The 23,833-nt window shown below is 34.4% G+C and overlaps 3 protein-coding genes across 3 annotated transcripts; 1 reads left to right on the forward strand and 2 right to left on the reverse strand.

Moving 5' to 3' along the window:
* Positions 1 to 198: 198 nt before the first annotated feature.
* On the reverse strand, positions 199 to 1,156 carry LOC116915479 (pupal cuticle protein Edg-78E). Its single transcript, XM_032920638.2, has 3 exons — positions 1,000 to 1,156; positions 706 to 923; positions 199 to 620 (listed from the first exon to the last, which is right to left on the reverse strand). Exons 1-3 carry the CDS (start codon positions 1,006 to 1,008, stop codon positions 299 to 301), a joined length of 549 nt encoding a protein of 182 aa, XP_032776529.2. The 5' UTR covers positions 1,009 to 1,156; the 3' UTR covers positions 199 to 298.
* A 521-nt stretch (positions 1,157 to 1,677) lies between these two features.
* Positions 1,678 to 2,622, forward strand: LOC116915458 (endocuticle structural glycoprotein SgAbd-1). Its single transcript, XM_032920608.2, has 3 exons — positions 1,678 to 1,798; positions 1,880 to 2,157; positions 2,233 to 2,622. Exons 1-3 carry the CDS (start codon positions 1,790 to 1,792, stop codon positions 2,528 to 2,530), a joined length of 585 nt encoding a protein of 194 aa, XP_032776499.2. The 5' UTR covers positions 1,678 to 1,789; the 3' UTR covers positions 2,531 to 2,622.
* A 5,515-nt stretch (positions 2,623 to 8,137) lies between these two features.
* Positions 8,138 to 9,645, reverse strand: LOC123470242. Its single transcript, XM_045170307.1, has 6 exons — positions 9,589 to 9,645; positions 9,348 to 9,513; positions 9,078 to 9,286; positions 8,849 to 9,017; positions 8,696 to 8,790; positions 8,138 to 8,629 (listed from the first exon to the last, which is right to left on the reverse strand). Exons 1-6 carry the CDS (start codon positions 9,643 to 9,645, stop codon positions 8,312 to 8,314), a joined length of 1,014 nt encoding a protein of 337 aa, XP_045026242.1. The 3' UTR covers positions 8,138 to 8,311.
* Positions 9,646 to 23,833: the final 14,188 nt, after the last annotated feature.

The following is a 23,833-nucleotide window of genomic DNA, read 5'->3' on the forward strand; positions in this document are numbered from 1 at the left end:
TGAGAGCTCTATGTCCCATAGTCTACATCTTGATGTCGTATGGTGGAAATCCGATTACATGATGCCAATGCGCGTTGTGAATTTAAGAAAATGAAATTATTTGTCATTAAATCACAAAAGTGTAAAACGCTGACGTTGCTGTGTTACCTTCAAATCTCATACGATATTACTGAACGGACGGAAAATTCGTTTTTTTTAAATATTTTTTATTGCGTACATTTGTCATGAATAAGTTAAACTTGCATATTTCGTGCCGGACACATTTTTCTTCAGTACTGTTTAACGAAACGTTTGTATCTTAATAACCGGGACCTGTGCGGGAATAAGGAAGAGCTGGGGCGACCGGGAGTTCGTATTCGTGGACGGGAGCAACTGGGAGCTCGTATTCATGGACGGGAGCGACGGGCAAGTGGTCACCTTTGGGCTGGAATCCAGCATCATCAGCGGTCCAGGTCAAAGTGAATTTCTCGCCTTCAGGAGAAACCCAATAAGAGGATCCCTTGTTGGTGTTGCCTAGGACTTCACCGTACGATTCTTTGCCGTAAGAATCGTAAGTGACTCCTTCCATCTTCTTCTGAGCCTGAGACTCTTCGCGAGTGGTGTAATCAGACTGGGCGTAGCTGAAAGTTGAAAACAATAATATTTTTGTTTATGTCAGTATCTTTAATTCTTAAATTACAAAGGAGTACAAAGAATGAAACTCACCTCCACTGGCTGCTGCCATCGAGGTTGCGCTCATCAGATTGGCTGGTGATGGTAATGTCGGCGTATTTGTTATCCTTGTTGTAGGCTGCTGCGGGGTAGGCTGGTGCGGGGTAGCTTGGTGTGGAGTAGCTTGGTTCAGAGTAGCTGGGAGCTTTGTATTCCGGCTTGTAGCTGGAAGGTGCAGCGGTAGCGACGGCCAAGAAAGCGGCGATGACGAACTACGCAAAAGAAAAGGAAATTCTTTAAAATACAATGGAAATGTAAACCAATAAAATCAAAAGTAATGCTGTTTACTAGTTTCATGTTGAGTGCTGTTGAGAGGAATTGAACAACTGATGTCTTCTGTTACCTTCGGACGGGTTTTTATGGTCAACGAAAAATTGGGTGTGGCGTTTTCTATTTCATTTTGCTTCTTGACCTACTTTTGAAAGTGATGATCACCGTCCTTTGGTGGTTAACTTTTCTGGTTAGCATTCCAGGCCATGGTTCTTGAAATGCAGTGATTGTGTTCGACAAGTGGCAATCAAAGACAAAATGCCGATTCTTATCCTTCACAAGGTTTTGTCACCATCTAATACCGATCCCAGAATTGAACAAACAACCAGCCTTTCTACTTGATTTCAAAAAGAAAATTCTATTTGGGGTAGCTAGCACAAATCTGCATAATTTTTTGTTGCCACTCTTTAGCTAAATGTTGGCCCTCCATGTGTTAAATGATTGCCATTTCCAGCGCAGTAGACTGTATAGTTGCAGCTAATGGAATAACATGTTTTTATAATGAAATAACAAATGATTGCTATTTAAAGTTATCAATATATTAATTCGATCGAAGCTTGTCCATGAACAGGAAAAGAAATCAATGGAAAATAAAACATTCTACAACCAAGGAAAATGAATTCGCAACAATGTGGAAAGTGAGAGGACGATATTTTTTTACAACGCCCAGAGTTATATGTTGTTGGATCGAAAAAAAGCTTCCAAAAAACTAGGTCAGTTGAATGTAACTTACCATTCACTGAACTATATAAGCCAGGGAAGGGAAGACCAAAATCATCAGTTGTTTGTCAAATCAACCTAGTACAACATGAAGCTCGTAAGACTTTGTATCTCTTATATTCTGACTTGGTCTGAAAAAAGTTTTACATTTGAATTCCTTGAAATATTTTGTCAACAGATCCTCGTTGCCACTTTCTTGGCTGTTGCTGCCGCTGCTCCGTCCAGCTACAACCCGGAATACAAAGCTCCCAGCTACCCTGAACCAAGCTATCCTACCCCTAGCTACCCTGCTCCTAGCTACTCCACCCCAGCCTACCCCGCACCAGCCTACCCCGCACCAGCATACCCCGCACCAGCCTACCCCGCACCAGCCTACAACAAGGATAACAAATACGTTGATATTACCATCACCAGCCAATCTGATGAGCGCAATCTCGATGGCAGCAGCCAGTGGAGGTAACTAAATTCCATTCATTATACTCTTCAATTTGGGAATTAAAGATACTTATATAAATTTTTTTCTACCCAAAGCTACGCCCAGTCTGACTACACCACCCGTGAAGAGTCTCAGGTCCAGAAGAAGATGCAAGGAGTCACTTACGACTCTTACGGTAAAGAATCGTACGGTGAAGTCCTAGGCAACACCAACAAGGGATCGTCTTACTGGGTTTCTCCTGAAGGCGAGAAATTCACTTTGACCTGGGCCGCTGATGAAGCCGGTTTCCAGCCCAAAGGGGACCATTTGCCCGTCGCTCCCGTCCACGAATACGAACTCCCAGTCGCTCCCGTCCACATCCCCTTCAACGGAAAGGGATACAAGATTTACTAGATTTCCGACACAAGATTAATGTTTAAAACTTGTCCCATAATTTATACCTCGATATCGTGTAGGTGGTGTAAATATAAATGCAATCAACGTAACAAAGAGTGTTTTGAATCATTTTAGCAAGTTTCCCGATAGGGATTCTATCAAAACTCGCATTTCCCAACCCCCTGATACAGGCACCCCTACCCTTCTACAACGACCGGTGGATCGACCGACACTTTTTCTGAGACTTTACCCCAGAGATGGCGCTGATGGCGCGGCGATTTCAGGGGTGTCCGCACTAATCTTTCGTTCGTTTTTTTTTTTTAGATGCTGTGCCGCTGAGATTGGTCTCCATTTGTAGAGGAAATAACTCAGCAGCTCCCGGTTGAGTCCCCGTTTTTATCGGCTGAACGACGAAGGAGTGTGGAGCAGTTTAGTCAGCCAACTCGAGTCGATTTCAGGGTCTCGTACGTATCCTTTATACGTTTTCTTATTTTAGATGCTGCGTCGCAAAACTTGACGTCGTGTTGTAGAGGAGATAACGCGGAGATTAACGAAGGGGTCCTGTCAATTATCGGCTCAACAATAAAGGAATGCGGAGCAATCTAAGAGCGACTCGACATTTCTGGAGATTTTTTTTCAGAGAGATGGCGCGTCGGTCATGAAGATAGGGAAAAATCAGGCCGTGAAGTTATTTTTCAAGGCGAGGCTTTGTGCGTCGCCCGGCAACGGACAGGTTATTTCACAGGCCGTGTGAGCTCCATTGTTTCGATCATGGTCGTCTACATAAAAAGAGGCAACTACGGAACGCCGTTTGATCCACTTTTTACTAGGGGCCCTCACTCCGTTCAGGAAGTTCCCGATAGGGTACGGCATGGTCGCCAATTCGCCATAATATCTCGGAAACCGTTTGCTAAAAAAGGCAAAACAGACTCCGTATACATGTCCTATGAGGCGTGCGCTGATCTGGTTAAAAACCATAAATGAAGTTGGTGCGCTAACAGAACTGTTTTCTTTAATTTTTTAAACGGCTAGTCTAAAGAGAAAACCAATGACTAAATTGAAATTTGCGTTCAATTTAGATTATGTCGTCTGATTTTTGGAGAATTTCAAGAGATGTCATTTTTGGCCGATTTTGGCAAAAGTGGAAAGGCTATACCCTTCCCACTTTTTCATTTTTGGCCAAATTTCAAATTTGGCTTAAAATACATGATTTAGATTCAGAATTGAATGAAAATCACGGAAATCAGGTTTATTTTTCTATTGGTGTTATAGTTTTTCATTTACATGTTAAAAACCATAAAGGAAGTTGGTGCGCTAACAGAACTGTTTTCGTTAATTTTTTAAACGGCTAGTCTAAAGAGAAAACCAATGACTAAATCGAAATCGGCGTTCAATGTCGATTATAGCGTCTCATTTTTGGAGAATTTCTAGAGATGTCATTTTTGGCCGATTTTTGGCAAAAGTGGAAAGGCTATACCCTTCCCACTTTTTCATTTTTGGCCAAATTTCAAATTTGGCTTAAAATACATGATTTAGATTCAGAATTGAATGAAAATCACGAAATTCAGGTTTATTTTTCTATTGGTGTTATAGTTTTTCATTTACATGTTAAAAACCATAAAGGAAGTTGGTGCGCTAACAGAACTGTTTTCGTAAATTTTTTAAACGGCTAGTCTAAAGAGAAAACCAATGACTAAATCGAAATCGGCGTTCAATGTCGATTATACCGTCTCATTTTTGGAGAATTTCAAGAGATGTCATTTTTGGCCGATTTTGGCAAAAGTGGAAAGGCTATACCCTTCCCACTTTTTCATTTTTGGCCAAATTTCAAATTTGGCTTAAAATCCATGATTTAGATTCAGAATTGAATGAAAATCACGGAAATCAGGTTTATTTTTCTATTGGTGTTATAGTTTTTCATTTACATGTTAAAAACCATAAAGGAAGTTGGTGCGCTAACAGAACTGTTTTCGTAAATTTTTTAAACGGCTAGTCTAAAGAGAAAACCAATGACTAAATTGAAATCAGCGTTCAATTTCGATTATGTCGTCTGATTTTTGGAGAATTTCAAGAGATGTCATTTTTGGCCGATTTTGACAAAAGTGGAAAGGCTATACCCTTCCCCTTTTTTTTTTTTTTTCAATTTTTAAATTTTGGCTTAAAATACATGATTTAGATTCAGAATTGAATGAAAATCACGGAAATCAGGTTTATTTTTCTATTGGTGTTATAGTTTTTCATTTACATGTTAAAAACCATAAAGGAAGTTGGTGCGCTAACAGAACTGTTTTCGTAAATTTTTTAAAAGGCTAGTCTAAAGAGAAAACCAATGACTAAATCGAAATCGGCGTTCAATGTCGATTATAGCGTCTCATTTTTGGAGAATTTCTAGAGATGTCATTTTTGGCCGATTTTTGGCAAAAGTGAGGAAAGGCTAACCCTTCCCACTTTTTCATTTTTGGCCAAATTTCAAATTTGGCCTTAAAATACATGATTTAGATTCAGAATTGAATGAAAATCACGAAATTCAGGTTTATTTTTCTATTGGTGTTATAGTTTTTCATTTACATGTTAAAAACCATAAAGGAAGTTGGTGCGCTAACAGAACTGTTTTCGTAAATTTTTTAAACGGCTAGTCTAAAGAGAAAACCAATGACTAAATCGAAATCGGCGTTCAATGTCGATTATACCGTCTCATTTTTGGAGAATTTCAAGAGATGTCATTTTTGGCCGATTTTGGCAAAAGTGGAAAGGCTATACCCTTCCCACTTTTTCATTTTTGGCCAAATTTCAAATTTGGCTTAAAATCCATGATTTAGATTCAGAATTGAATGAAAATCACGGAAATCAGGTTTATTTTTCTATTGGTGTTATAGTTTTTCATTTACATGTTAAAAACCATAAAGGAAGTTGGTGCGCTAACAGAACTGTTTTCGTAAATTTTTTAAACGGCTAGTCTAAAGAGAAAACCAATGACTAAATTGAAATCAGCGTTCAATTTCGATTATGTCGTCTGATTTTTGGAGAATTTCAAGAGATGTCATTTTTGGCCGATTTTGACAAAAGTGGAAAGGCTATACCCTTCCCACTTTTTCATTTTTGGCCAAATTTCAAATTTGGCTTAAAATACATGATTTAGATTCAGAATTGAATGAAAATCACGGAAATCAGGTTTATTTTTCTATTGGTGTTATAGTTTTTCATTTACATGTTAAAAACCATAAAGGAAGTTGGTGCGCTAACAGAACTGTTTTCGTAAATTTTTTAAACGGCTAGTCTAAAGAGAAAACCAATGACTAAATCGAAATCGGCGTTCAATGTCGATTGTACCGTCTGATTTTTGGAGAATTTCAAGAGATGTCATTTTTGGCCGATTTTGGCAAAAGTGGAAAGGCTATACCCTTCCCACTTTTTCATTTTTGGCCAAATTTCAAATTTGGCTTAAAATACATGATTTAGATTCAGAATTGAATAAAAATTACGGAAATCAGGTTTATTTTTCTATTGGTCTTATAGTTTTTCATTTACATGTTAAAAACCATAAATGAAGTTGGTGCGCTAACAGAACTGTTTTCGTTAATTTTTTTAACGGCTTGTCTAAAGAGAAAACCAATGACTAAATCGAAATCGGCGTTCAATTTCGATTATACCGTCTCATTTTTGGAGAATTTCAAGAGATGTCATTTTTGGCCGATTTTGGCAAAAGTGGAAAGGCTATACCCTTCCCACTTTTTCATTTTTGGCCAAATTTCAAATTTGGCTTAAAATACATGATTTAGATTCAGAATTGAATGAAAATCACGGAAATCAGGTTTATTTTTCTATTGGTCTTATAGTTTTTCATTTGCATGTTAAAAACCATAAATGAAGTTGGTGCGCTAACAGAACTGTTTTCGTTAATTTTTTTAACGGCTAGTCTAAAGAGAAAACCAATGACTAAATCGAAATCGGCGTTCAATGTCGATTATACCATCTGATTTTTGGAGAATTTCAAGAGATGTCATTTTTGGCCGATTTTGGCAAAAGTGGAAAGGGTTATACCCTTCCCACTTTTTCATTTTTGGCCAAATTTCAAATTTGGCTTAAAATACATGATTTAGTTTCAGAATTGAATGAAAATCACGGAAATCAGGTTTATTTTTCTATTGGTCTTAACGTTTTTCATTTACATGTTAAAAACCATAAATGAAGTTGGTGCGCTAACAGAACTGTTTTCGTTAACTTTTTTAACGGCTAGTCTATAGAGAAAACCAATGACTAAATCGAAATCGGCGTTCAATGTCGATTATACCGTCTGATTTTTGGAGAATTTCAAGAGATGTCATTTTTGGCCGATTTTGGCAAAAGTGGAAAGGCTATACCCTTCCCACTTTTTCATTTTTGGCCAAATTTCAAATTTGGCTTAAAATACATGATTTAGATTCAGAATTGAATGAAAATCACGGAAATCAGGTTTATTTTTCTATTGGTCTTATAGTTTTTCATTTACATGTTAAAAACCATAAAAAATTAACGAAAACAGTTCTGTTAGCGCACCAACTTCATTTATGGTTTTTAACCAGATCAGCGCACGCCTCATAGGACATGTATACGGAGTCTGTTTTGCCGGAAGAGCAAACGGTTTCCGAGATATTATGGCGAATTGGCGACCAGGCCGTACCCTATCGGGAACTTCCTGAACGGAGTGAGGGCCCCTAGTAAAGAAGACATGTGATCAATTTCCCGATAGGGATTCTATCAAAACTCGCATTTCCCAACCCCCTGATACAGGCACCCCTACCCTTCTACAACGACCGGTGGATCGACCGACACTTTTTCTGAGACTTTACCCCAGAGATGGCGCTGATGGCGCGGCGATTTCAGGGGTGTCTACACTAATCTTTCGTTCGTTTTTTTATTTTAGATGCTGTGCCGCTGAGATTGGTCTCCTTTTGTAGAGGAAATAACGCAGCAGCTTCCGGTCGAGTCCCCGTTTTTATCGGCTGAATGGCAAAGGAGTGCGGAGCAGTTTAGTCGGCCCATTCGAGTCGATTTCAGGGTCTCGTACGTATCTTTTATACGTTTTCTTATTTTAGACGCTGTGGCGCAATACTTGACTTCATGTTGTAGAGGAGATAACGCGGAGATTAACGAAGGGGTCGTGTGAATTATCGGCTCAACGATAAAGGAACGCGGAGCAATCTAAAAGCGACTCGAAGTTTTGGGAGATTTTTTTTCAGAGAGATGGCGCGTCGGTCATGAAGATAGGGAAAAATCAGGCCGCGAAGTGGTTTTCAAGGCGGGGCTTTGTGCGTCGCCTGGCAACGGACTGGTTTTTCCACAGGCCGTGTGAGGCCAAGGCCTCACTGTTAAAAAAGTCATTCGTTTTTCGAACGAAAAAACCTTCGAAATGTCAACAACCCAGATCGAAGGTTAATAACCTTCGAAAAGTGAATTAGTTTCCACGTTTCGATTTACGCCAAATGAAACTTTCATTTTTCGAAGTATCTAACCTTCGAAAAATGAATGCTTAAAACTAGTATGAAAGCTGCCCTCGGGCATATCGGTTTTGGCGACCAATGCGAGTAAAAAAGTGTTGCATAAATTTCTACAATATTATTTTAAATAAAAAAACTCGTATTCATTGATATAATTTCCGTTTAATAAGAGACATACATTAGGCTTTGACATTCCGCGCTCGATCAGCACTTAGATCTGCCACGAAAGTAACACACTTTAACAATCTGGATTAACATTCAACAGGTCGATTTGACATAATTAGAGGCAGGATGGACACAACGAGCACGAGCTACGAACATTTTACTCCGCATTACATGCAGCTAATTTGCGCAAATTTTGGACAAATACCGTTAATGAATTTGCATATTTGTTATCCGGGTCGTCCGCAGCAAGCACTTCACTTTGAGTAAACTGTAATGTGGTTGACACTTCCTTCGCGTAGGTCTGGTGAAACACATAATAAGTTGCTATGAGGGAAAGGAGGGCCTCCATCGATTCTCCAGAAACGTATAAATACGGTTTGCTATCAGCAATGATATGGAACGAAGACCCGTGTTTGAGAATGAAGGGTGACTCGCGATGGGGCTTCCTTATTGCTTCAGCCAAATTAACTGAGTCCTGATTGAAAAATAATCAATTAGTATATAATCAGAGGACAATTGAACTGTACGAGAAAAATGTTACCTCATGGCAGTCGAAGAAAAATCTACAGGAATCCTTCAGTTTTCTAGTTGGCAGTAATGATGGAAGCAGCTCTAGGGCTGCACAAGAACTAGTTTCTGTTTAAAAGTTTTTAGTTAATACTACAGAAATGATTAAACGTTTAAGTATACAAACCGAAATCAGGTGAATCCAAAGAACGATAACGATGTAGAATTTCAGCAACTTTATTCGAAATCTTTTGCTTCCCAGCAATATCAATGATGTTTGGAACTAACTTAAGCCAGTTTTCTCGAAAGATCCTGCATGTTCCCGGTCCACATATCAAATCGAATTCTTCCAGTAACTATCGAATAATAAAATTGATGATTACAATAAAATGTGTTGATTAAGCTTAGAAAGTTACGCATTGTTTTAGTTTGAGAAAAGGGCATCGGGTATTTATAACAGGGAATACGCCTTGAGGAAGCACATTGGTTTCGAACTCCCTTCTTCGACCAGAAAAAGTTGATTTCCAAAGCTGCAATAAAGCTGGAGTAGCAGTTGGAGACTCGTTTGTCAGCTCAAACATTTTTTTAACATTTTCGTGGTAGGATAGCCAATCAAAATTTGTGTCTAACAAGAAAATTGTTTTAATAAAAGCATAGAATTGTGTAGTAATAGTTAAGCGTATTACCATCAAATTCTTCAACACCCCTGTGATTCCTTCCGGGCACTAATGTTTTCAATGACATATTGGAAGCCTTCACCTTTGGGGGACGTCCACCTTTTGTACTCAATTGCCCTCCACCTTTGCGGCGCTGCCTACCACAAATTGCTCTTATCAAATCAACAAGAAGCCACTGAAAAAATAAAAATAAAATAAAATAAAAAAAAGTAATTGACGTATAAGTAGTATTTGTTTCTTTTAAACTCACCTTAGTTGGTCCTGGATCATTAGGATCAGCAATCACAACAAGAGGATATTTCGACATTGCTCTTTCTACTACAAATGCAATAAAACATGAGTCTGAACTTTTAGTCAGAGACATTATTGGCCTCGACAGATCCCTGGCAAAAGTTGCATATTCATTAAGGAGCAATTTCTCTTCCCCATGCTTTAGTTTCTGCTGAATTGATTGATCAAATAAACTCGGTAACTTGCAGAGCAGCTGATAATTAACAACATTAACTGCTTTCTCTTCTTGAAAAAACAGTTACACCTTAGTTTTACTTTGAAGAACAAGAGTAATGGACTAACTTTGTTTTGATTTTTTTTGTTCTTGAAGATTGCCACGGTCAATTTCATTTTGAGAAAGTTCTTTAAGAACATCAAAATCACCTGGTAATGTGAAATAAAAATTAAATCTATGGAGCAATACAGAGTTTTGTGATGTAAGATTTACTTACATACTAAGTCGGCCAAATTTCAAATTTGGCTTAAAATACATGATTTAGATTCAGAATTGAATGAAAATCACGAAAATCAGGTTTATTTTCCTATTGGTCTTATAGTTTTTGATTTAATCCTTAAAAACCCTAAATTAAGTTGTTGCGCTAACAGCACTGTTTCGTTAATTTTTGAAACGGCTGGTTTAACGAGAAAACCAATTACTAAATCGAAATCAGCGTTCAATTTCGATTATTCCGTGTGATTTTTGGAGAATTTCAAGAGATGTCGTTTTTGGTAGATTTTGACAAAAGTGGGAAGGCTAAACCCTTCCCACTTTTTCATTTTTGGCCAAATTTCAAATTTTGCTTAAAATACATGAATTCGAATCAAAATTGAATGAAAATCACGAAAATCAGGTTTATTTTCCTATTGGTCTTATAGTTTTTGATTTAATCCTTAAAAACCCTAAATTAAGTTGTTGCGCTAACAGCACTGTTTCGTTAATTTTTGAAACGGCTGATTTAACGAGAAAACCAATTACTAAATCGAAATCAGCGTTCAATTTCGATTATTCCGTGTGATTTTTGGAGAATTTCAAGAGATGTCGTTTTTGGTAGATTTTGACAAAAGTGGGAAGGCTATACCCTTCCCACTTTTTCATTTTTGGCCAAATTTCAAATTTTGCTTAAAATACATGAATTCGAATCAAAATTGAATGAAAATCACGAAAATCAGGCTTATTTTCCTATTGGTCTTATAGTTTTTGATTTAATCCTTAAAAACCCTAAATTAAGTTGTTGCGCTAACAGCACTGTTTCGTTAATTTTTGAAACGGCTGGTTTAACGAGAAAACCAATTACTAAATCGAAATCAGCGTTCAATTTCGATTATTCCGTGTGATTTTTGGAGAATTTCAAGAGATGTCGTTTTTGGTAGATTTTGACAAAAGTGGGAAGGCTATACCCTTCCCACTTTTTCATTTTTGGCCAAATTTCAAATTTTGCTTAAAATACATGAATTCGAATCAAAATTGAATGAAAATCACGAAAATCAGGTTTATTTTTCTATTGGTCTTATAGTTTTTGATTTAATCCTTAAAAACCCTAAATTAAGTTGTTGCGCTAACAGCACTGTTTCGTTAATTTTTGAAACGGCTGGTTTAACGAGAAAACCAATTACTAAATCGAAATCAGCGTTCAATTTCGATTATTCCGTGTGATTTTTGGAGAATTTCAAGAGATGTCGTTTTTGGTAGATTTTGACAAAAGTGGGAAGGCTATACCCTTCCCACTTTTTCATTTTTGGCCAAATTATAATTTCGCTTAAAATACATGAATTCGAATCAAAATTGAATGAAAATCACGAAAATCAGGCTTATTTTCCTATTGGTCTTATAGTTTTTGATTTAATCCTTAAAACCCTAAATTAAGTTGTTGCGCTAACAGCACTGTTTCGTTAATTTTTGAAACGGCTGGTTTAACGAGAAAACCAATTACTAAATCGAAATCAGCGTTCAATTTCGATTATTCCGTGTGATTTTTGGAGAATTTCAAGAGATGTCGTTTTTGGTAGATTTTGACAAAAGTGGGAAGGCTATACCCTTCCCACTTTTTCATTTTTGGCCAAATTTGAAATTTTGCTTAAAATACATGAATTCGAATCAAAATTGAATGAAAATCACGAAAATCAGGTTTATTTTCCTATTGGTCTTGTAGTTTTTGATTTAATCCTTAAAAACCCTAAATTAAGTTGTTAAGTACCCTAATTAACCTATAACCCTATTTAAATCAGCGTTCAATTTCGATTATTCCGTGTGATTTTTGGAGAATTTCAAGAGATGTCGTTTTTGGTAGATTTTGACAAAAGTGGGAAGGCTATACCCTTCCCACTTTTTTATTTTTGGCCAAATTTCAAATTTTGCTTAAAATACATGAATTCGAATCAAAATTGAATGAAAATCACGAAAATCAGGTTTATTTTCCTATTGGTCTTATAGTTTTTGATTTAATCCTTAAAAACCCTAAATTAAGTTGTTGCGCTAACAGCACTGTTTCGTTAATTTTTGAAACGGCTGGTTTAACGAGAAAACCAATTACTAAATCGAAATCAGCGTTCAATTTCGATTATTCCGTGTGATTTTTGGAGAATTTCAAGAGATGTCGTTTTTAGTAGATTTTGACAAAAGTGGGAAGGCTATACCCTTCCCACTTTTTCATTTTTGGCCAAATTATAATTTCGCTTAAAATACATGAATTCGAATCAAAATTGAATGAAAATCACGAAAATCAGGCTTATTTTCCTATTGGTCTTATAGTTTTTGATTTAATCCTTAAAAACCCTAAATTAAGTTGTTGCGCTAACAGCACTGTTTCGTTAATTTTTGAAACGGCTGGTTTAACGAGAAAACCAATTACTAAATCGAAATCAGCGTTCAATTTCGATTATTCCGTGTGATTTTTGGAGAATTTCAAGAGATGTCGTTTTTGGTAGATTTTGACAAAAGTGGGAAGGCTATACCCTTCCCACTTTTTCATTTTTGGCCAAATTTCAAATTTTGCTTAAAATACATGAATTCGAATCAAAATTGAATGAAAATCACGAAAATCAGGTTTATTTTCCTATTGGTCTTGTAGTTTTTGATTTAATCCTTAAAAACCCTAAATTAAGTTGTTAAGTACCCTAATTAACCTATAACCCTATTTAAATCAGCGTTCAATTTCGATTATTCCGTGTGATTTTTGGAGTATTTCAAGAGATGTCGTTTTTGGTAGATTTTGACAAAAGTGGGAAGGCTATACCCTTCCCACTTTTTTATTTTTGGCCAAATTTCAAATTTTGCTTAAAATACATGAATTCGAATCAAAATTGAATGAAAATCACGAAAATCAGGTTTATTTTCCTATTGGTCTTATAGTTTTTGATTTAATCCTTAAAAACCCTAAATTAAGTTGTTGCGCTAACAGCACTGTTTCGTTAATTTTTGAAACGGCTGGTTTAACGAGAAAACCAATTACTAAATCGAAATCAGCGTTCAATTTCGATTATTCCGTGTGATTTTTGGAGAATTTCAAGAGATGTCGTTTTTGGTAGATTTTGACAAAAGTGGGAAGGCTATACCCTTCCCACTTTTTCATTTTTGGCCAAATTTCAAATTTTGCTTAAAATACATGAATTCGAATCAAAATTGAATGAAAATCACGAAAATCAGGTTTATTTTCCTATTGGTCTTATAGTTTTTGATTTAATCCTTAAAAACCCTAAATTAAGTTGTTGCGCTAACAGCACTGTTTCGTTAATTTTTGAAACGGCTGGTTTAACGAGAAAACCAATAACTAAATCGAAATCAGCGTTCAATTTCGATTATTCCGTGTGATTTTTGGAGAATTTCAAGAGATGTCGTTTTTGGTAGATTTTGACAAAAGTGGGAAGGCTATACCCTTCCCACTTTTTCATTTTTGGCCAAATTATAATTTCGCTTAAAATACATGAATTCGAATCAAAATTGAATGAAAATCACGAAAATCAGGCTTATTTTCCTATTGGTCTTATAGTTTTTGATTTAATCCTTAAAAACCCTAAATTAAGTTGTTGCGCTAACAGCACTGTTTCGTTAATTTTTGAAACGGCTGGTTTAACGAGAAAACCAATTACTAAATCGAAATCAGCGTTCAATTTCGATTATTCCGTGTGATTTTTGGAGAATTTCAAGAGATGTCGTCGTTTTGGTAGATTTTGACAAAAGTGGGAAGGCTATACCCTTCCCACTTTTTCATTTTTGGCCAAATTTGAAATTTTGCTTAAAATACATGAATTCGAATCAAAATTGAATGAAAATCACGAAAATCAGGTTTATTTTCCTATTGGTCTTGTAGTTTTTGATTTAATCCTTAAAAACCCTAAATTAAGTTGTTAAGTACCCTAATTAACCTATAACCCTATTTAAATCAGCGTTCAATTTCGATTATTCCGTGTGATTTTTGGAGAATTTCAAGAGATGTCGTTTTTGGTAGATTTTGACAAAAGTGGGAAGGCTATACCCTTCCCACTTTTTTATTTTTGGCCAAATTTCAAATTTTGCTTAAAATACATGAATTCGAATCAAAATTGAATGAAAATCACGAAAATCAGGTTTATTTTCCTATTGGTCTTATAGTTTTTGATTTAATCCTTAAAAACCCTAAATTAAGTTGTTGCGCTAACAGCACTGTTTCGTTAATTTTTGAAACGGCTGGTTTAACGAGAAACAATTAACCAATAACTAAATAAATCGAAATCAGCGTTCAATTTCGATTATTCCGTGTGATTTTTGGAGAATTTCAAGAGATGTCGTTTTTGGTAGATTTTGACAAAAGTGGGAAGGCTATACCCTTCCCACTTTTTTATTTTTGGCCAAATTTCAAATTTTGCTTAAAATACATGAATTCGAATCAAAATTGAATGAAAATCACGAAAATCAGGTTTATTTTCCTATTGGTCTTATAGTTTTTGATTTAATCCTTAAAAACCCTAAATTAAGTTGTTAAGTACCCTAATTAACCTATAACCCTAATTAACAAGTACCCTAATTAACCTATAACCCTATTTAAATCAGCGTTCAATTTCGATTATTCCGTGTGATTTTTGGAGAATTTCAAGAGATGTCGTTTTTGGTAGATTTTGACAAAAGTGGGAAGGCTATACCCTTCCCACTTTTTCATTTTTGGCCAAATTTCAAATTTTGCTTAAAATACATGAATTCGAATCAAAATTGAATGAAAATCACGAAAATCAGGCTTATTTTCCTATTGGTCTTATAGTTTTTGATTTAATCCTTAAAAACCCTAAATTAAGTTGTTGCGCTAACAGCACTGTTTCGTTAATTTTTGAAACGGCTGGTTTAACGAGAAAACCAATTACTAAATCGAAATCAGCGTTCAATTTCGATTATTCCGTGTGATTTTTGGAGAATTTCAAGAGATGTCGTTTTTGGTAGATTTTGACAAAAGTGGGAAGGCTATACCCTTCCCACTTTTTCATTTTTGGCCAAATTTCAAATTTTGCTTAAAATACATGAATTCGAATCAAAATTGAATGAAAATCACGAAAATCAGGTTTATTTTTCTATTGGTCTTATAGTTTTTGATTTAATCCTTAAAAACCCTAAATTAAGTTGTTGCGCTAACAGCACTGTTTCGTTAATTTTTGAAACGGCTGGTTTAACGAGAAAACCAATTACTAAATCGAAATCAGCGTTCAATTTCGATTATTCCGTGTGATTTTTGGAGAATTTCAAGAGATGTCGTTTTTGGTAGATTTTGACAAAAGTGGGAAGGCTATACCCTTCCCACTTTTTCATTTTTGGCCAAATTATAATTTCGCTTAAAATACATGAATTCGAATCAAAATTGAATGAAAATCACGAAAATCAGGCTTATTTTCCTATTGGTCTTATAGTTTTTGATTTAATCCTTAAAAACCCTAAATTAAGTTGTTGCGCTAACAGCACTGTTTCGTTAATTTTTGAAACGGCTGGTTTAACGAGAAAACCAATTACTAAATCGAAATCAGCGTTCAATTTCGATTATTCCGTGTGATTTTTGGAGAATTTCAAGAGATGTCGTTTTTGGTAGATTTTGACAAAAGTGGGAAGGCTATACCCTTCCCACTTTTTCATTTTTGGCCAAATTTCAAATTTTGCTTAAAATACATGAATTCGAATCAAAATTGAATGAAAATCACGAAAATCAGGTTTATTTTCCTATTGGTCTTGTAGTTTTTGATTTAATCCTTAAAAACCCTAAATTAAGTTGTTAAGTACCCTAATTAACCTATAACCCTATTTAAATCAGCGTTCAATTTCGATTATTCCGTGTGATTTTTGGAGTATTTCAAGAGATGTCGTTTTTGGTAGATTTTGACAAAAGTGGGAAGGCTATACCCTTCCCACTTTTTTATTTTTGGCCAAATTTCAAATTTTGCTTAAAATACATGAATTCGAATCAAAATTGAATGAAAATCACGAAAATCAGGTTTATTTTCCTATTGGTCTTATAGTTTTTGATTTAATCCTTAAAAACCCTAAATTAAGTTGTTGCGCTAACAGCACTGTTTCGTTAATTTTTGAAACGGCTGGTTTAACGAGAAAACCAATTACTAAATCGAAATCAGCGTTCAATTTCGATTATTCCGTGTGATTTTTGGAGAATTTCAAGAGATGTCGTTTTTGGTAGATTTTGACAAAAGTGGGAAGGCTATACCCTTCCCACTTTTTCATTTTTGGCCAAATTTCAAATTTTGCTTAAAATACATGAATTCGAATCAAAATTGAATGAAAATCACGAAAATCAGGTTTATTTTCCTATTGGTCTTATAGTTTTTGATTTAATCCTTAAAAACCCTAAATTAAGTTGTTGCGCTAACAGCACTGTTTCGTTAATTTTTGAAACGGCTGGTTTAACGAGAAAACCAATAACTAAATCGAAATCAGCGTTCAATTTCGATTATTCCGTGTGATTTTTGGAGAATTTCAAGAGATGTCGTTTTTGGTAGATTTTGACAAAAGTGGGAAGGCTATACCCTTCCCACTTTTTCATTTTTGGCCAAATTATAATTTCGCTTAAAATACATGAATTCGAATCAAAATTGAATGAAAATCACGAAAATCAGGCTTATTTTCCTATTGGTCTTATAGTTTTTGATTTAATCCTTAAAAACCCTAAATTAAGTTGTTGCGCTAACAGCACTGTTTCGTTAATTTTTGAAACGGCTGGTTTAACGAGAAAACCAATTACTAAATCGAAATCAGCGTTCAATTTCGATTATTCCGTGTGATTTTTGGAGAATTTCAAGAGATGTCGTTTTTGGTAGATTTTGACAAAAGTGGGAAGGCTATACCCTTCCCACTTTTTCATTTTTACCAAATTTGAAATTTTGCTTAAAATACATGAATTCGAATCAAAATTGAATGAAAATCACGAAAATCAGGTTTATTTTCCTATTGGTCTTGTAGTTTTTGATTTAATCCTTAAAAACCCTAAATTAAGTTGTTAAGTACCCTAATTAACCTATAACCCTATTTAAATCAGCGTTCAATTTCGATTATTCCGTGTGATTTTTGGAGAATTTCAAGAGATGTCGTTTTTGGTAGATTTTGACAAAAGTGGGAAGGCTATACCCTTCCCACTTTTTTATTTTTGGCCAAATTTCAAATTTTGCTTAAAATACATGAATTCGAATCAAAATTGAATGAAAATCACGAAAATCAGGTTTATTTTCCTATTGGTCTTATAGTTTTTGATTTAATCCTTAAAAACCCTAAATTAAGTTGTTGCGCTAACAGCACTGTTTCGTTAATTTTTGAAACGGCTGGTTTAACGAGAAAACCAATAACTAAATCGAAATCAGCGTTCAATTTCGATTATTCCGTGTGATTTTTGGAGAATTTCAAGAGATGTCGTTTTTGGTAGATTTTGACAAAAGTGGGAAGGCTATACCCTTCCCACTTTTTTATTTTTGGCCAAATTTCAAATTTTGCTTAAAATACATGAATTCGAATCAAAATTGAATGAAAATCACGAAAATCAGGTTTATTTTCCTATTGGTCTTATAGTTTTTGATTTAATCCTTAAAAACCCTAAATTAAGTTGTTAAGTACCCTAATTAACCTATAACCCTAATTAACAAGTACCCTAATTAACCTATAACCCTATTTAAATCAGCGTTCAATTTCGATTATTCCGTGTGATTTTTGGAGAATTTCAAGAGATGTCGTTTTTGGTAGATTTTGACAAAAGTGGGAAGGCTATACCCTTCCCACTTTTTCATTTTTGGCCAAATTTCAAATTTTGCTTAAAATACATGAATTCGAATCAAAATTGAATGAAAATCACGAAAATCAGGCTTATTTTCCTATTGGTCTTATAGTTTTTGATTTAATCCTTAAAAACCCTAAATTAAGTTGTTGCGCTAACAGCACTGTTTCGTTAATTTTTGAAACGGCTGGTTTAACGAGAAAACCAATTACTAAATCGAAATCAGCGTTCAATTTCGATTATTCCGTGTGATTTTTGGAGAATTTCAAGAGATGTCGTTTTTGGTAGATTTTGACAAAAGTGGGAAGGCTATACCCTTCCCACTTTTTCATTTTTGGCCAAATTTCAAATTTTGCTTAAAATACATGAATTCGAATCAAAATTGAATGAAAATCACGAAAATCAGGTTTATTTTTCTATTGGTCTTATAGTTTTTGATTTAATCCTTAAAAACCCTAAATTAAGTTGTTGCGCTAACAGCACTGTTTCGTTAATTTTTGAAACGGCTGGTTTAACGAGAAAACCAATTACTAAATCGAAATCAGCGTTCAATTTCGATTATTCCGTGTGATTTTTGGAGAATTTCAAGAGATGTCGTTTTTGGTAGATTTTGACAAAAGTGGGAAGGCTATACCCTTCCCACTTTTTCATTTTTGGCCAAATTTCAAATTTTGCTTAAAATACATGAATTCGAATCAAAATTGAATGAAAATCACGAAAATCAGGTTTATTTTCCTATTGGTCTTGTAGTTTTTGATTTAATCCTTAAAAACCCTAAATTAAGTTGTTAAGTACCCTAATTAACCTATAACCCTATTTAAATCAGCGTTCAATTTCGATTATTCCGTGTGATTTTTGGAGAATTTCAAGAGATGTCGTTTTTGGTAGATTTTGACAAAAGTGGGAAGGCTATACCCTTCCCACTTTTTTATTTTTGGCCAAATTTCAAATTTTGCTTAAAATACATGAATTCGAATCAAAATTGAATGAAAATCACGAAAATCAGGTTTATTTTCCTATTGGTCTTATAGTTTTTGATTTAATCCTTAAAAACCCTAAATTAAGTTGTTGCGCTAACAGCACTGTTTCGTTAATTTTTGAAACGGCTGGTTTAACGAGAAAACCAATTACTAAATCGAAATCAGCGTTCAATTTCGATTATTCCGTGTGATTTTTGGAGAATTTCAAGAGATGTCGTTTTTGGTAGATTTTGACAAAAGTGGGAAGGCTATACCCTTCCCACTTTTTCATTTTTGGCCAAATTATAATTTCGCTTAAAATACATGAATTCGAATCAAAATTGAATGAAAATCACGAAAATCAGGCTTATTTTCCTATTGGTCTTATAGTTTTTGATTTAATCCTTAAAAACCCTAAATTAAGTTGTTGCGCTAACAGCACTGTTTCGTTAATTTTTGAAACGGCTGGTTTAACGAGAAAACCAATTACTAAATCGAAATCAGCGTTCAATTTCGATTATTCCGTGTGATTTTTGGAGAATTTCAAGAGATGTCGTTTTTGGTAGATTTTGACAAAAGTGGGAAGGCTATACCCTTCCCACTTTTTCATTTTTGGCCAAATTTGAAATTTTGCTTAAAATACATGAATTCGAATCAAAATTGAATGAAAATCACGAAAATCAGGTTTATTTTCCTATTGGTCTTGTAGTTTTTGATTTAATCCTTAAAAACCCTAAATTAAGTTGTTAAGTACCCTAATTAACCTATAACCCTATTTAAATCAGCGTTCAATTTCGATTATTCCGTGTGATTTTTGGAGAATTTCAAGAGATGTCGTTTTTGGTAGATTTTGACAAAAGTGGGAAGGCTATACCCTTCCCACTTTTTTATTTTTGGCCAAATTTCAAATTTTGCTTAAAATACATGAATTCGAATCAAAATTGAATGAAAATCACGAAAATCAGGTTTATTTTCCTATTGGTCTTATAGTTTTTGATTTAATCCTTAAAAACCCTAAATTAAGTTGTTGCGCTAACAGCACTGTTTCGTTAATTTTTGAAACGGCTGGTTTAACGAGAAAACCAATAACTAAATCGAAATCAGCGTTCAATTTCGATTATTCCGTGTGATTTTTGGAGAATTTCAAGAGATGTCGTTTTTGGTAGATTTTGACAAAAGTGGGAAGGCTATACCCTTCCCACTTTTTTATTTTTGGCCAAATTTCAAATTTTGCTTAAAATACATGAATTCGAATCAAAATTGAATGAAAATCACGAAAATCAGGTTTATTTTCCTATTGGTCTTGTAGTTTTTGATTTAATCCTTAAAAACCCTAAATTAAGTTGTTAAGTACCCTAATTAACCTATAACCCTATTTAAATCAGCGTTCAATTTCGATTATTCCGTGTGATTTTTGGAGAATTTCAAGAGATGTCGTTTTTGGTAGATTTTGACAAAAGTGGGAAGGCTATACCCTTCCCACTTTTTTATTTTTGGCCAAATTTCAAATTTTGCTTAAAATACATGAATTCGAATCAAAATTGAATGAAAATCACGAAAATCAGGTTTATTTTCCTATTGGTCTTATAGTTTTTGATTTAATCCTTAAAAACCCTAAATTAAGTTGTTGCGCTAACAGCACTGTTTCGTTAATTTTTGAAACGGCTGGTTTAACGAGAAAACCAATTACTAAATCGAAATCAGCGTTCAATTTCGATTATTCCGTGTGATTTTTGGAGAATTTCAAGAGATGTCGTTTTTGGTAGATTTTGACAAAAGTGGGAAGGCTATACCCTTCCCACTTTTTCATTTTTGGCCAAATTTCAAATTTTGCTTAAAATACATGAATTCGAATCAAAATTGAATGAAAATCACGAAAATCAGGTTTATTTTCCTATTGGTCTTATAGTTTTTGATTTAATCCTTAAAAACCCTAAATTAAGTTGTTGCGCTAACAGCACTGTTTCGTTAATTTTTGAAACGGCTGGTTTAACGAGAAAACCAATTACTAAATCGAAATCAGCGTTCAATTTCGATTATTCCGTGTGATTTTTGGAGAATTTCAAGAGATGTCGTTTTTGGTAGATTTTGACAAAAGTGGGAAGGCTATACCCTTCCCACTTTTTCATTTTTGATCTTTCAACTTGATTCGAATTCATGTATTTTAAGCAAAATTTGAAATTTGGCCAAAAATAAAAAAGTGGGAAGGGTATAGCCTTCCCACTTTTGTCAAAATCTACCAAAAACGACATCTCTTGAAATTCTCCAAAAATCACACGGAATAATCGAAATTGAACGCTGATTTAAATAGGGTTATAGGTTAATTAGGGTACTTAACAACTTAATTTAGGGTTTTTAAGGATTAAATCAAAAACTACAAGACCAATAGGAAAATAAACCTGATTTTCGTGATTTTCATTCAATTTTGATTCGAATTCATGTATTTTAAGCAAAATTTCAAATTTGGCCAATAATGAAAAAGTGGGAAGGGTATAGCCTTCCCACTTTTGTCAAAATCTATAGGGCAGTAAGGGCATCGGGTATTTATAACAGGGAATACGCCTTGAGGAAGCACATTGGTTTCGAACTCCCTTCTTCGACCAGAAAAAGTTGATTTCCAAAGCTGCAATAAAGCTGGAGTAGCAGTTGGAGACTCGTTTGTCAGCTCAAACATTTTTTTAACATTTTCGTGGTAGGATAGCCAATCAAAATTTGTGTCTAACAAGAAAATTGTTTTAATAAAAGCATAGAATTGTGTAGTAATAGTTAAGCGTATTACCATCAAATTCTTCAACACCCCTGTGATTCCTTCCGGGCCCTAATGTTTTCAATGACATATTGGAAGCCTTCACCTTTGGGGGACGTCCACCTTTTGTACTCAATTGCCCTCCACCTTTGCGGCGCTGCCTACCACAAATTGCTCTTATCAAATCAACAAGAAGCCACTGAAAAAATAAAAATAAAATAAAATAAAAAAAAGTAATTGACGTATAAGTAGTATTTGTTTCTTTTAAACTCACCTTAGTTGGTCCTGGATCATTAGGATCAGCAATCACAACAAGAGGATATTTCGACATTGCTCTTTCTACTACAAATGCAATAAAACATGAGTCTGAACTTTTAGTCAGAGACATTATTGGCCTCGACAGATCCCTGGCAAAAGTTGCATATTCATTAAGGAGCAAATTCTCTTCCCCATGCTTTAGTTTCTGCTGAATTGATTGATCAAATAAACTCGGTAACTTGCAGAGCAGCTGATAATTAACAACATTAACTGCTTTCTCTTCTTGAAAAAACAGTTACACCTTAGTTTTACTTTGAAGAACAAGAGTAATGGACTAACTTTGTTTTGATTTTTTTTGTTCTTGAAGATTGCCACGGTCAATTTCATTTTGAGAAAGTTCTTTAAGAACATCAAAATCACCTGGTAATGTGAAATAAAAATTAAATCTATGGAGCAATACAGAGTTTTGTGATGTAAGATTTACTTACATACTAAGTCGGCCAAATTTCAAATTTGGCTTAAAATACATGATTTAGATTCAGAATTGAATGAAAATCACGAAAATCAGGTTTATTTTCCTATTGGTCTTATAGTTTTTGATTTAATCCTTAAAAACCCTAAATTAAGTTGTTGCGCTAACAGCACTGTTTCGTTAATTTTTGAAACGGCTGGTTTAACGAGAAAACCAATTACTAAATCGAAATCAGCGTTCAATTTCGATTATTCCGTGTGATTTTTGGAGAATTTCAAGAGATGTCGTTTTTGGTAGATTTTGACAAAAGTGGGAAGGCTATACCCTTCCCACTTTTTCATTTTTTCCAAATTTCAAATTTTGCTTAAAATACATGAATTCGAATCAAAATTGAATGAAAATCACGAAAATCAGGTTTATTTTCCTATTGGTCTTATAGTTTTTGATTTAATCCTTAAAAACCCTAAATTAAGTTGTTGCGCTAACAGCACTGTTTCGTTAATTTTTGAAACGGCTGGTTTAACGAGAAAACCAATTACTAAATCGAAATCAGCGTTCAATTTCGATTATTCCGTGTGATTTTTGGAGAATTTCAAGAGATGTCGTTTTTGGTAGATTTTGACAAAAGTGGGAAGGCTAAACCCTTCCCACTTTTTCATTTTTGGCCAAATTTCAAATTTTGCTTAAAATACATGAATTCGAATCAAAATTGAATGAAAATCACGAAAATCAGGTTTATTTTCCTATTGGTCTTATAGTTTTTGATTTAATCCTTAAAAACCCTAAATTAAGTTGTTGCGCTAACAGCACTGTTTCGTTAATTTTTGAAACGGCTGGTTTAACGAGAAAACCAATAACTAAATCGAAATCAGCGTTCAATTTCGATTATTCCGTGTGATTTTTGGAGAATTTCAAGAGATGTCGTTTTTGGTAGATTTTGACAAAATTGGGAAGGCTATACCCTTCCCACTTTTTCATTTTTGGCCAAATTTCAAATTTTGCTTAAAATATATGAATTCGAATCAAAATTGAATGAAAATCACGAAAATCAGGTTTATTTTCCTATTGGTCTTATAGTTTTTGATTTAATCCTTAAAAACCCTAAATTAAGTTGTTGCGCTAACAGCACTGTTTCGTTAATTTTTGAAACGGCTGGTTTAACGAGAAAACCAATAACTAAATCGAAATCAGCGTTCAATTTCGATTATTCCGTGTGATTTTTGGAGAATTTCAAGAGATGTCGTTTTTGGTAGATTTTGACAAAAGTGGAAGGCTATATACCCTTCCCACTTTTTCATTTTTGGCCAAATTTTAAATTTCGCTTAAAATACATGATTTAGATTTAGAATTGAATGAAAATCACGGAAATCAGGTTTATTTTTTTATTGGTCTTATAGTTTTTCATTTACATGTTAAAAACCATAAATGAAGTTGGTGCGCTAACAGAACTGTTTTCGTTAATTTTTTTAACGGCTAGTCTAAAGAGAAAACCAATGACTAAATCGAAATCAGCGTTCAATTTCGATTGTGCCGTTTGATTTTTGGAGAAATTCATGAGATGTCAT

This window comes from Daphnia magna, linkage group LG2 (genome assembly GCF_020631705.1).
Source record: "Daphnia magna isolate NIES linkage group LG2, ASM2063170v1.1, whole genome shotgun sequence".
In the NCBI taxonomy this organism is placed as follows: Eukaryota; Metazoa; Arthropoda; class Branchiopoda; order Diplostraca; family Daphniidae; genus Daphnia; species Daphnia magna.

Excerpts from the sequence above, each read along its gene's own strand:
- LOC116915479 (XM_032920638.2), bottom strand. Across the intron at positions 621-705 it reads GATGGCAGCAGCCAGTGGAG|CTACGCCCAGTCTGATTACA; the intron begins GTGAGTTTCATT and ends TTCAACTTTCAG.
- LOC123470242 (XM_045170307.1), bottom strand. The coding sequence starts at position 9,645 with ATGTCGAAATATCCTCTTGTTGTGATTGCTGATCCTAATGATCCAGGA. Across the intron at positions 9,514-9,588 it reads ATGATCCAGGACCAACTAAG|TGGCTTCTTGTTGATTTGAT; the intron begins GTGAGTTTAAAA and ends TTATTTTTTCAG. Across the intron at positions 9,287-9,347 it reads GGGTGTTGAAGAATTTGATG|ACACAAATTTTGATTGGCTA; the intron begins GTAATACGCTTA and ends TTTTCTTGTTAG.
- LOC116915458 (XM_032920608.2), top strand. Across the intron at positions 2,158-2,232 it reads GATGGCAGCAGCCAGTGGAG|CTACGCCCAGTCTGACTACA; the intron begins GTAACTAAATTC and ends TTCTACCCAAAG.